The sequence below is a fragment of the Choloepus didactylus genome, chromosome 4 (genome assembly GCF_015220235.1).
Source record: "Choloepus didactylus isolate mChoDid1 chromosome 4, mChoDid1.pri, whole genome shotgun sequence".
NCBI classification, from domain to species: domain Eukaryota; kingdom Metazoa; phylum Chordata; class Mammalia; order Pilosa; family Megalonychidae; genus Choloepus; species Choloepus didactylus.
In genome coordinates this window covers 187133403-187148266 of record NC_051310.1, presented here as the reverse complement: position 1 = coordinate 187148266, position 14864 = coordinate 187133403, and the positions used below count along the sequence as shown (strand labels likewise).

The 14864-nt window shown below is 36.2% G+C and overlaps 1 protein-coding gene across 6 annotated transcripts in view; it reads right to left on the bottom strand.

Moving 5' to 3' along the window:
* Positions 1–426: 426 nt before the first annotated feature.
* Positions 427–14864, bottom strand: part of POLE2 (DNA polymerase epsilon 2, accessory subunit) — a 39564-nt gene continuing 25126 nt past the window's right edge. For 3 of the 6 annotated variants that reach the window (XM_037834952.1, XM_037834950.1, XM_037834951.1), the window contains 10 exons: positions 12828–12900; positions 7987–8159; positions 7197–7286; positions 6963–7017; positions 6301–6360; positions 6141–6218; positions 4461–4569; positions 3484–3660; positions 1666–1733; positions 427–508 (listed from right to left, as the gene is read on the bottom strand). In XM_037834952.1, the coding sequence (XP_037690880.1) occupies positions 490–508; positions 1666–1733; positions 3484–3660; positions 4461–4569; positions 6141–6218; positions 6301–6360; positions 6963–7017; positions 7197–7286; positions 7987–8159; positions 12828–12900 (902 nt within the window). In that variant the 3' untranslated portion in view covers positions 427–489. The remainder of the gene's footprint in view (positions 509–1665; positions 1734–3483; positions 3661–4460; positions 4570–6140; positions 6219–6300; positions 6361–6962; positions 7018–7196; positions 7287–7986; positions 8160–12827; positions 12901–14864) is intronic. The other 3 variants (XM_037834953.1, XM_037834954.1, XM_037834955.1) reach the window with 2 other exon arrangements.

Here is a 14864-nt window from a genome sequence, read left to right as displayed (position 1 = left end):
ATAAACTTCATACTAATAACCTGAAGCGAAGGCTTGCAACTCTCATTAGAAAAAATTCTGTGGCTTTGAAATTTAAGCAATTTGAGAAGTACTGAATATATTGTTAAGAGATCTTATGGTGCTAAAACCTAGGTTAGGCTAAAACATTGATTCAGAAACTTTTGAAAAACTGTGTTTTCCTTAAAATGAACATAGTATGACTGCTATGGAGATAAACTTTAATTTTTAAGTGCAAATGTATAATACATTTTATCTTTATACATATCTGCACATTTTTCTTAAGAGTATACAGGAAATATATTTCCTATAAAACTTTCTAAAGTGTACCATACTTATTGTGACTGAATATTAAAATTTCATGAGATATAAAGGTAAGAAGTTTATAATGCTTATATAATTTTATTGTAACTTAATACCAAAATTACATAAAATATAAAATTAAGCAGAAAACTGATGAACTTTGTTTTCTTCACACGGTCTTTAAGAATCTCAAAAGCCTTGAAGTTTGCTGAAAATTTTAAAAATAAAAAAAAAATTAAGCATTTTGGAAACCTAAATTACTATACATTTCTTAATTTTTATTTTTAATTAAGTAATTTTAAAAGACTAATACATGCACTCTGTTCAAAATTTAAAAGTACACAGTGAAAACAAATCAGAACTTATGTATTCTTATGAAGAAAGTCTAATCACATATAAGCATGCTATACATAGGTATATCTTTTAAAAACACATACACACAAGGTAAAATACTATGCACACTAGTCCACACCTTTTTTCAATTAGTGGTAAATACATTATATTTATATATAATTTATTTAACCAATGATTTCCTTTCTGGCTTTGAAATTTAAATAAATTAGAAAGGTTCTGAATAAATACACATGTTTAAATGAATATACATTTAAACCATTTCCTATCTTTTGCTATTATAAAAACTGCAATAAAAACACTTGTACCTACTTTTATGTATAAGCCCAAGTAGGATAAATTCCTAGAAATGGAATTGCTGGTATATTTTAGGTCCTAATAAATCTTATCAAATTGCCCTCCATGTGATTTTCAATCCAGCCAAAAATGTATGAGAATGTGTATTTCCCACTACATCACCAATACTTGTTTTTAAATAAAACAGCTTTATGTGACAGTACATGTTGAAACAGGGTTAACCTCATCTGCTTTAACTATATTTCTATGATTAACTCCAAAATACGAATTTACAAATATTCTAACAAAAGATTTCTTAGGAAAAACTAAGTAGTAGGAAGACCAAATTATTTCACTATATCTTGAAAATGTTTTCTGTTCTCTGAAAAAATATACATCAATTTGTTTTGATTTGGGGGTATGAGATCCAGCACTGAAAAGAATCCTCAATGGTGTACTACCAGGAGTTTAGTCTGTAAGAGAACTAGCCCACTCTACCACTGGTCTGAGATTTCCCTTGGAAAACTGTTGATCTATTTCAACACAACAAACATGCCACAAAGTACCTACAATTCTGTGTCACACAGCATGACCACAATAAGTGCAGCTTAGAACATTTCCAATGGGCCACTGCAGGCATTTTTAAAACTCTCAATAATGCATGTACAGAACATCTGATTTTTAGCAATATAATACCAGGAAAAGGCCCCTCTTAACTGTTTCTGGAAACACACTTACCTATCTTCTACTGTCTTATTAGAAGGATAAAAAACTTTGAATGAAAATCCACTTCTTGGAAAGGAGCCCTTTGGAGAGAAAAATCCTGTAAGTGAATACTCAACTTTCATAAAATAATTCCTATTTTAAAAATCTAATTCCTTAGTCATGACTTAAAAATAGGGTTACAAGATGTGACTAAAAAGTAATGAGACATTTCTGCAATATCTTTATATATCTCCATCTGAAACAAGTCTTTCAAGTTAGCTAGACAGTTTTATGCTAACAGATGTGTCTAAAAATACTTAGTGACTCTGTAGTGTTAGAAATAACCAGTACTATGTGATGCTACATATGCATCAAACATGTTCAAAAAGTCTCTCCTGTCCCTGCCCACAACCAAAATCTGGGTTTGATGACCCAAGAATGTATCCCAAAGCTAAGCAGTAATCACAGATACAATTAATTGTCCACTACTAAACTCTTGAGTAGAGACTGCTTTTTTTTTTCTTTTTAACCTAAAATAACTACTTTACTTCCAGCATGAGAGACTGCTTTTTCCGTCTTTGTGTCCCAGTGCCAACCTCAATGCCTGACCCATGGCAGACATTAATGTAAACCAGTATCAAGAAGAAGCTTATAGGGATGAAGCAATGTTAACAGCAAGTTTGGGGCTTGCCCAAGAGGTAAAGATAAGGGAAAAAAGACAATGTAGGAGGTGGTTGTTTACACACAGGATGAAAAAGTGGAAAAATTCAGAAATATTGTGTAATTAAATAAAGCAACAACTATGAGAATGGCCAAAAAGTTAAATAAATGACCACATTGTAAAAGATTATTTGACTGTGAATAAGATTATACAAAAATTGGTTCACAAATTTCAAGCAGTGAAGCCAAATTAGTTAACCATGTTCATCTTGTAGAGCAGAGGTTTCCAACTGGTGACAATTTTGCAACCCCCCCCCCTCCCCGGGGCATCTGGCAATGTCTGGAGACATTTTTGGTTGTCACAACTGTGGGGGTGGGGTGGGGGAGGTGCTACTGGGATCTAGTGGGTAGAGACCAAGGATGCTGGTAAGTATCCTATATAGCACAGAACAGTCTCCACAAGAAAGAATTACCTGACCCAAATTGTCAACAGTGCCATGGTTAAGAAATTCTTAGAGGAAGAAGAAATAATATATTTGAGGAAAGTAGTAACCAATAAAGCATGATGTTTCTAGAAATGACCCAGGTTAAAGATAGGATTAAAGTCTAAAATTCACAAGAATCAAGGAAGCCTGATGATTAGAAATCTGTAGTGAATATAATATTTTGTTTGACACAATTTTTACGTGGTATTAATTCCCCAAGTTCAAAAAGTCAATCACACATCTACAGAAATTCTGAAGCAACTTCAAGATTCTGCATAAAAATGAAATAATAAAATGTATCCCAATGAAAATTGCCTCATTCATCGGGCTTGGACTAGGGAAATTTCTAAAATCAAAATCATCCTCAAAGGACAAATCCCACTAATACGTTTAAAGAGAATGGAATAAAGGCTCTGAAAGCAATGCTTAGAGAGGAATCCAAAGGTAAGTAACTTTAAAAGGTAAAATACTTAATTGGATATATAAACTGGTGTGTTTCTTCAAATAACAAAGATCACTTTACTTTTCACTTTCCAGTCTTCACTACACTGAAAGTCTATGTTTAAGAACTTACCTTTTGTATATACCAAACAAACTCAATGCTTTATTAGTACTCTATTTTTACTCCAACAGTAATTTGATTAAATATATATTAAATTTAAAGACATGAAAAATATAGACTATATAATATTAACTACATTCTTACAGGGTTTATGCAGAGGCATTCAGTATTGGTCATAGTGAAAGGATCGTATTTGTCTGCAATGACAAGTAGATCAGGCACAGGATACACTCTCAAAGCATAGTCATATGCCCAATACACTGGGCAGACATAAAGGGGTAGAGGAGTCAGATGTCCTTGGGATAAAATAGTCTTTGTAAACTACAAAAGAAAGAAACAAAAAAAAAAAAACTTTGTGAAAGTTAAAATATCTAACAAATAAGTATTAATTACCAAAAGCACCTAGAAAAATTAGAGAAACAATTTTGAAAGCTCTGAATCACAAAGCTTTGGGAATCACTGATGGCTGATATAAAATAAAATTAATTTTCCTATATTTTAGGAAAAATCAATGAGCTTTCATTTATTATCACTATGATAAAAGTTACTCCCCCAAATAGTCATATTGACTCAGTTGTATTTAGGGCTATATAATAAGTTCATTTACTTACTCTGTTAATTTAAGCATAATTTCACAATTTGAATAAAACCAAGAATATATAGCCGACATAAACTTTAAAATATTATAAAACAAATAATAAAAACGTTCTGTATGATCTATTTCCATACAGAACTGAGGGGGGTTTACTTGTAACCAGGGAATGTATGTCAGGGAATGTCAAAACTACAAGATAAACACTGCACATCCTTCTGAGGACATATATGAACTATGTAATAAACATGACAAATATAGGTATTTTATTAAATACATAGTTTTTGAAACTCAATGTAAGATATATAAGCTTTGCAGGAAAAAGGAAGTTTCAAAGAAATTTCCTGCTCATCCCAATAGGAAATGCTTCTGCAGAAGAGTTGAGAAATAACAACTGAATTTATAGGACAAAATTATGTACAATTGTTTTGAAATGCAAACATTACAAAAGGCAAAATATTAAGTGGCTTCATAAATTTTATATAATGCAACATGTAACACAGTTTAATAAAGAAGAATCTTAACTTACATGATTAGGAATATCCAAATTGCTACTAGGAAAACGGACACAGTTTCTGCACATTTTATTCACTAAGTCTTCACGAAAAACAATAATTTCTTGTGTACAATATTGAATTCTGAAAGGATACCAATAGTTGAATTTGTATTCGTCAGCGAAAGATGGGAAATAATATTAAAGGCAAAATGCCTTATTATACAATGTCATCCCCACTTGCCACTATTCACCACAGCAAAAATTCAACCAGAATCTACCTATTCATCCACTCATTTGACAATTATTTATTGAGCTCATTTGACAATTATTTATTGAGCTCTTAATATATGCTCTGTTGAAGGTATTACTGAATGAAACAAAAAGATCCCAGCCCCCAAGCAGTTTAGATTCTAATGGGGGCCAGAGGGTGGAGAAAATAAACAAATAATTACATGCTATGTTACAAGATAATTAAGTGGGATCATATGTGGCGAGTGAGGCTCTGGAAGACTCAAGTATTCAATAGGGTGATCAGGACAGGTAGGGCTCATATGATTTGAGCACAGACTTCAAGGAAGTGAGGGAGTTAGTCAAATAGATACACAGGGGAAGAACAGTGCAGGCAGAGGGAACAGATCTAGCAAAGACTCTAAGATGAGCATGCTTGGTGTGTTTGAGGAATAGAAAGGAGGCTGGTATTCCTGAGGTAACTGGGAAGAAGTAGGAGGAGAGGAAATCAGAGAGGTAATGGGGGGCCAGAACATGCAGGGCTTTGATGACCATTGTGAGGATCTGCACTTATACTGATGCATGAGGTTCTCTTCTTTCAGCATCAGTAAGGGGAACATGATAGGCCTTATGTTTTAAAGTCTCTCTGTGATGCTGTGTTAACAAGAGACTACAGAGGAGCAGAGTTAGAAGCTGGAGACCAAGCAGTCAGCTATTTCAGTAATCCAGGCTAGAGAACATGGTAGGGGGTGGTAGAATTGCAGGTGTAAAGAAGTGGCTGGATTCTGGATTTATTTTAAGACACCAGGACTTTCTGAAGTTTTGATGGAAAGAGAAACCCCAGGGTTTTTGGCCTGAGCAACTGAAAAGATAAAGGGAACTAAGGCTGTGAAGGCTGCAGATACAACAGGCTCGGGAGGGCAGGAAGAGATCAGGAGTTCAGTTCTAAGTTGTCTACTAGATATCCAAATGGAGATGGTGAGTAAGCAACTGCATAAAATCTGTCTGCACTTTGGGAAAGAGATCTGAGCTGGAGATAACAAATGCAGGAGTTATCAATATATATTTGGCATTTAAAGTCACAGGACTGGATAACGTCACCAAGGGAGCAAGTGTAGGCAGAAAAGAGAAGGGAACCAAGGACTGAATCTTGGGGGATTCCCACAGCAAGAGTCTATGATTACAGTAAGCAGCACATACAGTGTATATGTAATCTTGTCATTCTTCCATTGTAATTTTTCTTAACAGATGTACAATGAGACTATTACAACATCTTCATCTATTATTCATGTTCCTAAATTCACTATTAGTGAATTATTTAAATATAGTTAAAATATTTTCAAAGTTTTGAGAAACCTAAAATAAAAAGAAATTTTTTTCTTATATTTATTCATAATAATCAAAGTCCAGAGAAAAATTCCAAGAATCGAGTTAATTTTTAAAAGATAGGGAAAAAACTGTTTAACAAAGAATACTCATACTTACCTGCAAGGATTAGTAGTAAAAACTGAAAATGGTACTCTTTGTCTGAATTCATTAGTGATGCTTTCAGCAAGTGGAGGCCTACAAAAACAATTTATGTGATGGAATATATACAACTTTTCAAGATTTTCTTTATTGTTACAAAAATTTAAATAAAAATTACCTTGGCAGGATGGAACCAAACCCGGGATCCTCTGGTCCGGGTACAAATACAAAACGACTACTGTATGCATAATCAATATAATTCATTAATAAATTATTGCAATGATATCCAGTAGTCTAAAAACACATTATTGTCTTTAACTGAATCATGAATTACTTAAATTTAAAATCTCATGCATTTTAATAAATGAAATACTAAAAGTTTCTAGACTAGAGCTGTCCAATAGAAGTTTCTGCAATGATAAAAAATGTTCTACATCTGCCCTGTCTGACACAGTAGCTACTAGCCACATGCAGCTGAATCCTTGAACTGTGGCTAGTATGACTGAGGGATTGAATCCTATTCATTTTAATTGATTTAACTTTAAATTAAAAGAGACAAATATGGCTAGTAACTACCATATTAAATAGTGCATCCCTAGATGCTTAAAGTCACCAAGAAATTCAAAATACGGTTGATACTATTACTCTTCCTTTTAATATTTTTCACTATAAATCTCTTTCACAGTGTAACATACATATCATGATGTGAAGATAATCTCTTAGCTCTATTAATTTTCTCAACTTTGTCTTCCATTAGTTTTATTTACCACTGACATAAAACTTAGGATTAATTTTTTTAACAAAACTATAAATAAAAAATAAAGCAGTAGAGATCATTACCTTTGGTGAATATTTGGGTATTCACATATTATATCTGCCAAAGTTTTTAGGGAATCTAAAATTTTAAAGAGATAGTAAATTTAATGTGTATATATGAATATAAAAGTCAAATTATATTTGATTAGATACAACTCTACAACTTTGAATAAAATTAAAATAGGAAAATATTTTATATCAATTTAGCTTATATGTATATATACATAGAAACACTTCTTATTAAATAGATTTCAATACCTTTCAAAGACTGGACTTGATTTCTTCCATATGGTGCAGATGAAAAATTACCACACAGGATAAAGCAGGTGGGAGGTGCTGGTGAATAACCTGAAAGAATACAAGAATAAATGAACATCACTTTTCTTGTCTAGAAATAAGATTAATAACCCATGAACCATTACTTTTTGATAATAAAAACATATTGTTTTAATAATAATTTATTATTAAATTTACTAGTAACAAAAGCATCCTTTTATTGAGCACTTATTAGGTGCTAGGCCCTGCAATGGCTTAATTAATCCTCATAATATCTAAGCTATGGCTTAGAGGTATTAAATAATCTGCTTAAGGTTTTAGGTTGGGATTTAAAACCACTTCTGTCAGACTCCAAAGATCATACGCTTACCTGGTATCTTATACTAGACTTAGGACCATGTATATATGAACTCAAATACACATTTATATGCACACATACCGATACATACCTATAGTTATTTTTCAAATGTAAAAAAATAGGTCTTTTAATATTATTTAAAATAGCTTACTGCTGAATCACTGTCTTGACAAAAATGGAATACCCAAAAAGATACAATTTTTAAGAATTGAGTTTATATATACATAGAAACATTTCTTATTAAATAGATCTCAATACCTTTCATATACTGGACTTCATTTTTTCCATAAGGTGCAGATGAAAAGTTATCATATAGGATAAACAAAACAAAACTCAAAAAGATTTTTTTTTTAAGAATTTAGTTTTAAGATATGAACCCTCAGAATAAAAGAAATAGAAGAAAATAACACCTACCAGAAAACATTGTGTGAAGTTTTTCCAATACTTCTACTTGGTCCAACCAAACATCAGATATAAACACAAACATTGCATCTTTGTTCTCATCTTCTAATTGTTTTAGTTTTGCAGAAGATTTCACAGATGTATTAGAAGGCCCTCCAAAAAAATTAGTATTTCCATAGTATGCCCTAGGTAATTATAGCATAATTATTATCTTCTATAATCTATTAGAGATATTTTTCTAATAATTTTACAAGTTCAGCTTCTTTAATGAGGTCATTTTCCCACCAATGTAAATCGTTTCATGAAAATGTATTATTTGTAGCATTTAAAAAGCAAACAAGTTGCTTTTTAAGTGTTCTGAAATGAAGCAGAGAGCAATAAAGTAAATAAAATATTTAAATAATAGGCTATATCTGTGCCTTTTGAAACCAACTAAAGCAAAGATTAAATCATAATTTCCTATATAGTTTAAAGTAGGAGAAAATGGGTACTCATTTTGAACACTCTAACAGAAGCCTCCAAAATGTGCTAACCACTTCACTAAGCAGTTCCACTTATAGAAATATGCCCTAAGGATGTATACAAAAACAAGCCTACGTAACAGAATTGTGAAAATTTGGAAGGAACCTTAAAGCTTTTCAACAAGGGACAGTGGGAAAATGGGGTAATCTATGCACTCCCAGCCTCCACAGTCCTCGCCCACTCCATACCAGCTGCTGCCTTGCAGTTCCCATCTTAAACTACTCCAGAGAAGCCTCCCCTGAGGATCCCAAAAGAGGTTAAGTTTTCCCATTATACACTCTTGTTGCACCCTGCATTTCTCCTTTGTAGAACATATCAAATTTGTAATCAGCTAATTAGTTGGGTTATTGTTCAGCGTGTCTCCTCCACCTAGCACCTGGCACTGGGCTTACCAATATAACATAAGCTCAAAATATATTTGCGGAATGAAAGTCACAAATCATGCAATAAACAGTACTGCATGATAATGCAAAATGTTGACTGCATATTATTAAATGAAAAAGCAGGTTATGTCCAAAAAAATAACATATAGTCCCATGTGTTCATATACAAAAAGAGATCATATATAAATATATAATAAATGTGTTATATATATAATATATATAAACCACTAAAGTAGTAACAGTTTTTCTCTATGTTTGTTGGAATTAGAGGTGATTCACCTTTTCTTTGTGCCTGTGGTTTGAAGCTGTATGTACCCCAGGAAAACATGTTCCTAAATTTAATCCATTCTTGTGGGTGTGGATCCATTGTAAATAGGATCTTGGGATGAGACTATTTCAGTTAAGGTGTGACCCACTTCTTTCAGGATGGGTCTTAATCCTCTTACTGGAGCCCTTTACAAACGGAATGAATATATAGAGAGAGACAGAGAGCCACGGAAGCAAGAAGGTGAAAGCAACAAAACCCAGAAGAGACAGGAAAGACCAGCAAACAACGCCATGTGCCTTGCCACATCACAGAGAAGCCAATGATCGCTGGCAGCCAATCTTCAGGAAGAAAGCATCGACTTGATGATGCTTTGATTTGGACATTTTCCCAAACTCTAACCATAAAAAAGTGAATAAATTCCCAATGTTTAAGCTGAACCATTTTATGGCATTACTTTGAGCAGCCTAGGAAACTAAAACAGTGCCTTTATATTTTTTCTAATTTTTTTTTTTTTTACAATTAGATACTATATTCATAAGAAAAAAACATTTTTTTAAATAACTCAAGAACTACTTTTTCAAAGCAGCATAATGACTGGAGTCAAAAACCGTGGGGTCAAAACACATTCCTGCTACTAAAAGCTTATAACTTTGGACAAGTTACTTAACACCTCTGTACCCAAGTCTCCTCAATTGCAAGGTGGCTAGACTGAGACCTACCACACAGAATTACTGGAAGGAGATAATGTACAGAAAGCCCTGGGAGCACAGTGCTTGGCACATTGTGAGCCCTCAGAAATAGTAACTATTTATTGTTCCCACCAACTGACTTAGCATTTTCAATGGTATGATCTTGCAGTTTTCAGACAAATGTGATAAGATGATATAATTGTAAGAGGATTTTAATTAAGCATATACCCAAACAAACCAGAACATCAAAAAAAGAAACACCTATTAAACTGAATCTTGAAAAGTTAGAGCTCAGAAAAGCCTTAGTAACATCTCTTCTTGTATCATGGTATACATGTGGCAAGGATGGAAGCAAGAGGACCTGACAGTACCTATTTTTCTAAGCTGTAGAATTAGAAAACAAAGGAAAATTCTAGGAATTCTAAGAATACAACACCATGAGCTCAGAAAATACAAGTCACATGTCCTGTACCAGTGAAATATTTAGCAAGATGCCAGTGAAGCCCCAGCAAGTCTAGAAACTGCAATGGAGGGAAAGACACTGAGCCCATGTAAATCCTTTTTGGATAGGAATATGTTGTAGAACTTTATGTACTTATTTGTATCCCTAAAATAGTAGTTTACATGTAAAAAGAACACAATAAAATATGTGTTGAAGCTATTCCCTACCACTAGACTACAGCCCTCTGAATTTCAGTTTGAAGGTATTTAAGAGGGAAATAATTTATAACCCTAATAGGAATAAACTGATTATTTTATTTTAATGTATTTTATTAACTCTCATACTAGTCCCTTGGTTTAACTAAGCACACAGAAAACAGTTGAATTTAGAGAAAATGGAAAAATATTTGAAAAATAACGATCTCTTGGCTAAAATGAAATGAATGTCAACACTCATGGTCAACCACTTTGATTATACCTCTCATTCCAAAGTAGTAATTTTGAAGCTTGTAGGAAACTAAAACATCAAGACAACAGCAATTTTGCTCTAAATATATTCCAGAGAAAACCTGGAATACATGTTGTAAAAAGCCACAAATTAGCACTAAAAGCACTCACTTAAAAGTGAGATGGCTTGCCCTGTCCTGTTCAACAGAGTAACACACTTCAGGGCTATGTCCCCACACACAAGCCTTGAACAAACAGGAAGAACTGGGAGAAACATCTTTCTCAAAGCTCCAGAAAAAAACAGTTCAAGTATTTCAGTATTAGATAAGCAATGAATCAAGAAAAAGGCTATTGGAACCAGTAGGATCTCATGGTGACCTGTCTTTCCCTTCCTGACCCTACATCAGCTTGGAGCCAGCCCACATTCCCAGTGTAGATCCCTGGTCACAGTTCTGGAAAGAGTAGAGTAACCCTTGTGCATAACTGGGAGCATGTATGTCTGGCCCAATCTGTCTGTTGGTGGTCTGAGACTCACGGTCCCAGAACCTGCCCTTCATGTAACAGGCAGTTAGTTCACAGAACATTATAAACAATGCTGTAGGAGAGCAGTCAAGTTGTGCTGCTTGAGGCAAGGGATTACTGGCTGTATGACATACAGTACAGTGCCCAAGACCTTGAAGAATCTGTCTCCTAGGGAAGAGGGGACATTTGTAAAGGTATAAAGGATGTAAAATTCCTAGGGCATGACCAAGATAATTATATCATTATATAGCTAATCCTAAAGGAGAGCACTCACGGAGGTCAATCTGCAAAGATTGGGAACAGGATTTTCTTTTCCTTCCTTTTTTTTTCTTTGGTTAGTTTCTGGCATTCAAGAAAAGCTCTATAGCTAGATATAAGGGTAAGGAATAGAAGCCTCAGAGTCTAAATTCCTGTGATAATACATTAAAATATCAAAATGTCCAGGGTTCAACAAAAGATTACAAAACATACAAAGAAACAGGAAATGATAGTCCAGGCAAAGCAGAAAATTAAAGCACTAGAAACCATCAATGACAAGCACTAGACCTGGGACATACCAGATAAAGACTTAAAAAGTGGTCCTACATATGCTCAAATTGCTAAGGGGAAGTATGAACAAAAAACTAAAGGAAAACAGAAAAATGATAGAAGAATACAAACAGAATATCAATAGAGATGGAAATTATCAGAAGGAACCAAACATCTGAAGACCACAGTAATAGGAATTAAAAATTGTCTAGAGGGGTACAATAGCAGATTGGAGCTGGCAGAAGAAACAATCAGGGAACTCGATTAAAACTATTGAAATCATTCAGAGGAGCAGAAAGAAGCAAGAAGCAAGAAGAAAAGTGAACAGAGCCTGAGGAACCTATAGGAAAACATCCAGCATGCCAATATAAGCACTGTGGGAGTTCCAGAAGGAGAAGAAAGACAGAAAAGGGCAGAGAGAATATTTAAAGAAATAATGGCTGAAATATTTCCAAATTTAACAAAAGGGATGAATATACACATCCAAGATGATCATCAAACTCCAAACAGGATAAACCCAAATAGGCTCACATCACAGCATATTATGATCAAACCATCAAATGCAAAAGAGAGAGAGAATTCTGAAAGCCACATGAGAGGACTGTCACGTACAAGGGAGCCTCAATAAGATTAACTGCTGAGTTTTCATCGCAACCATGGAGGCAAGAAGGCAGTGGGAGAATATATTTAAAGTGCTGAAAGCAAAAAACTGCCACTCAGTTATCTAGCAAAACTGTCTTTCAAAAACGAGAGAGAACTGACATTCCCAGATAAACAAAAGCTGAGGGAGTTCATCACCACTGGACAGGGAAACTGGAAATCTTTTCCCGTTAAAGCTGAAGCACAGAGATGGTACTGCAGCTAATCTAGGGTCTTTATACTAGATTCCAGTTATATAGAAAATCCAGATTTCCAACTCTCATTTTCTATTTCTCTTTCCATTTTGATACAAAGCCTAAAGTCTTGTAATAATTGAGATAAGATACACTATCTTACATTCACTACTGGTAGTACTAAAAAATTCCTATAGAGTTAAATCAATCATTTTTATACCTAGTAGTACTAGAGGGTTCAGTGGGTGGAAATCCAAAGGCATTGACATGAAACACTTGATCTTCAAACCAACCTGAAAAAAACATAAGTCATATCACTTTCATTTGTCCAATTCTTTTTGTTTAAAGGATAAAACTAGGGAACACAAAGCATTAATGCTAGACTATAGTCTCATCCCCTGTATATGAACTACAGAAGTTGCCAGTCCTACTGAGCTATATAACATCAGAGCCATAGATATTCTCAATTCTGTAAAAAAAAGTTCATGAAAATAGAAATAACAGATTCAGAAGTTAACTTTTCACCATTTAATTTCACAATACATGTTGGAGTACAGAGGTATACAAATTAGGAAATGTTTTAGTTTATAATCCTATGAAAAATTTGCAAGTTTTAAAATACAACTTTGTGGGGAGCCGCTTTCCGGGTTAAGGCCTAGTGGACACGCCGCGACCTGCTCTAGAGTAGCCCCCGCCCATCGTTTGAGCCAAGATGGCGCCCGTATCCTGCTTCCGCATATGACGCATGAGGCAGCGGTTGCTGCTAGCCTATTGTACACGCTTACGTAGTGCCAGCACATTGGTTGTAACTGTTGTATATAAGAAATTACCCGGGCTAGCCTCGGGGAGACAGCCCACAGGGAGCCGTGCCTGACGGCCGCATAGAGGTTGTTCTCCCGCGGGGTATAGGGCCTCGTGTGGAATATGTAACAGAGAAAGTTTTCTTCCTGGCTCCAGTAAAAGGCTTGCATTCACTGCTATTGTGTGCCTCAAGTGTCAGTTTGTCTGTGTCTCTCCCTCTTTCCCTCTGTTCTCCTTGCCGGCCGAGGACAGGACGCGCGGGACCGAGTGAGAAGGCGCCGGACAAGTGGTGGCCCGTACGGGGAACCTTTCGCCTCGCTCCTTTTTCATTGCAGCGGACTTCCCGCGCCTGATCAGCGCGAGAAGGTGAGTGTTTCTTTTACGTGAGAGTCAGGGCCCGTGGGTTCTCAGGCGGTCCCGGGGACTCGGAAGAGCTCTCCGAGTGGTTAAAGTACAGTGCCGACTGCAAGCATGGGGCAGTCTGGAAGTTCACCTTTGTTGGCTCCTTTAAAAACCCTCCTGAAGCAGAGGGGTATCTCAGTTAAGAAAAGCTCCCTACAGAGGTTTCTCGATGATGTTGAAACTTTTGCCCCTTGGTTTCCCTCCACCGGCAGCCTCAGTCTGCCCTCTTGGCTGAAGCTTGGTCACGATATAGACCGGGCGCGGCAGACGGGCGTTTGTCTGGATCCAGTTCTAGTCCCTATATGGGAGACCGTCCAAGCGGTCCTTGAACTGGAGTCGGCTACAGGCCTAAGTCCGTCCTCTGCCTTGCAAGAGGTACGGCACGCTCTCCAGGAAACCCAGTCGGTGTCATCTGCGGCCGGCTCCCATAAAGGCAAGCAGCCAGAGTTGAGTGGTGGTAGCTCGGACACCTCTGCCTCAGAATCGGATAGCGTTGACGGTGAGGGAGCGGAAGCGCCTCCATTAATTGATTGGGAGGAGCCTCCCGCCCCACCCATGCGGCCTTCCGCCCCGCCGGCGCCTGTCGCCGCGTAGCAAAAAACGCCGCGGCTTCCGGTGGGCTGGTTGAGCGGTTCCGCCAAAGGCCCTTACCGAGAGCTCCCACTAGTGCCCGAATCCGATAATCACGATGGTCCGCCTTTGCGGGACCCGGAACCCCTTGCAGGCGGGCCGGGGGAGGGGCATCCACAGCCGTATCCCCCACCTGAATACTCAGGCCCCCTAGACCCCATATCATCAGAATGTGGAAGGAGGCATTTCTGGAAATGGGTCCCCTCTTTCACCTTTAGGCCTTTCGGTATACTAGGTGGGTACCAACCACTTAAGCCAGAACCATCCCCAGAAATGTACCCGGTTATTATTAACCATCAAGGCAACAACCAATATGAAGCATATGATTACAAACTTTTGAAGGAGCTAAGGCAGGCCGTCCATCAGTACGGCCCCAATGCCCCTTATACCCTGAACATGGTTGAAAACCTCTCTGCCCTAAATC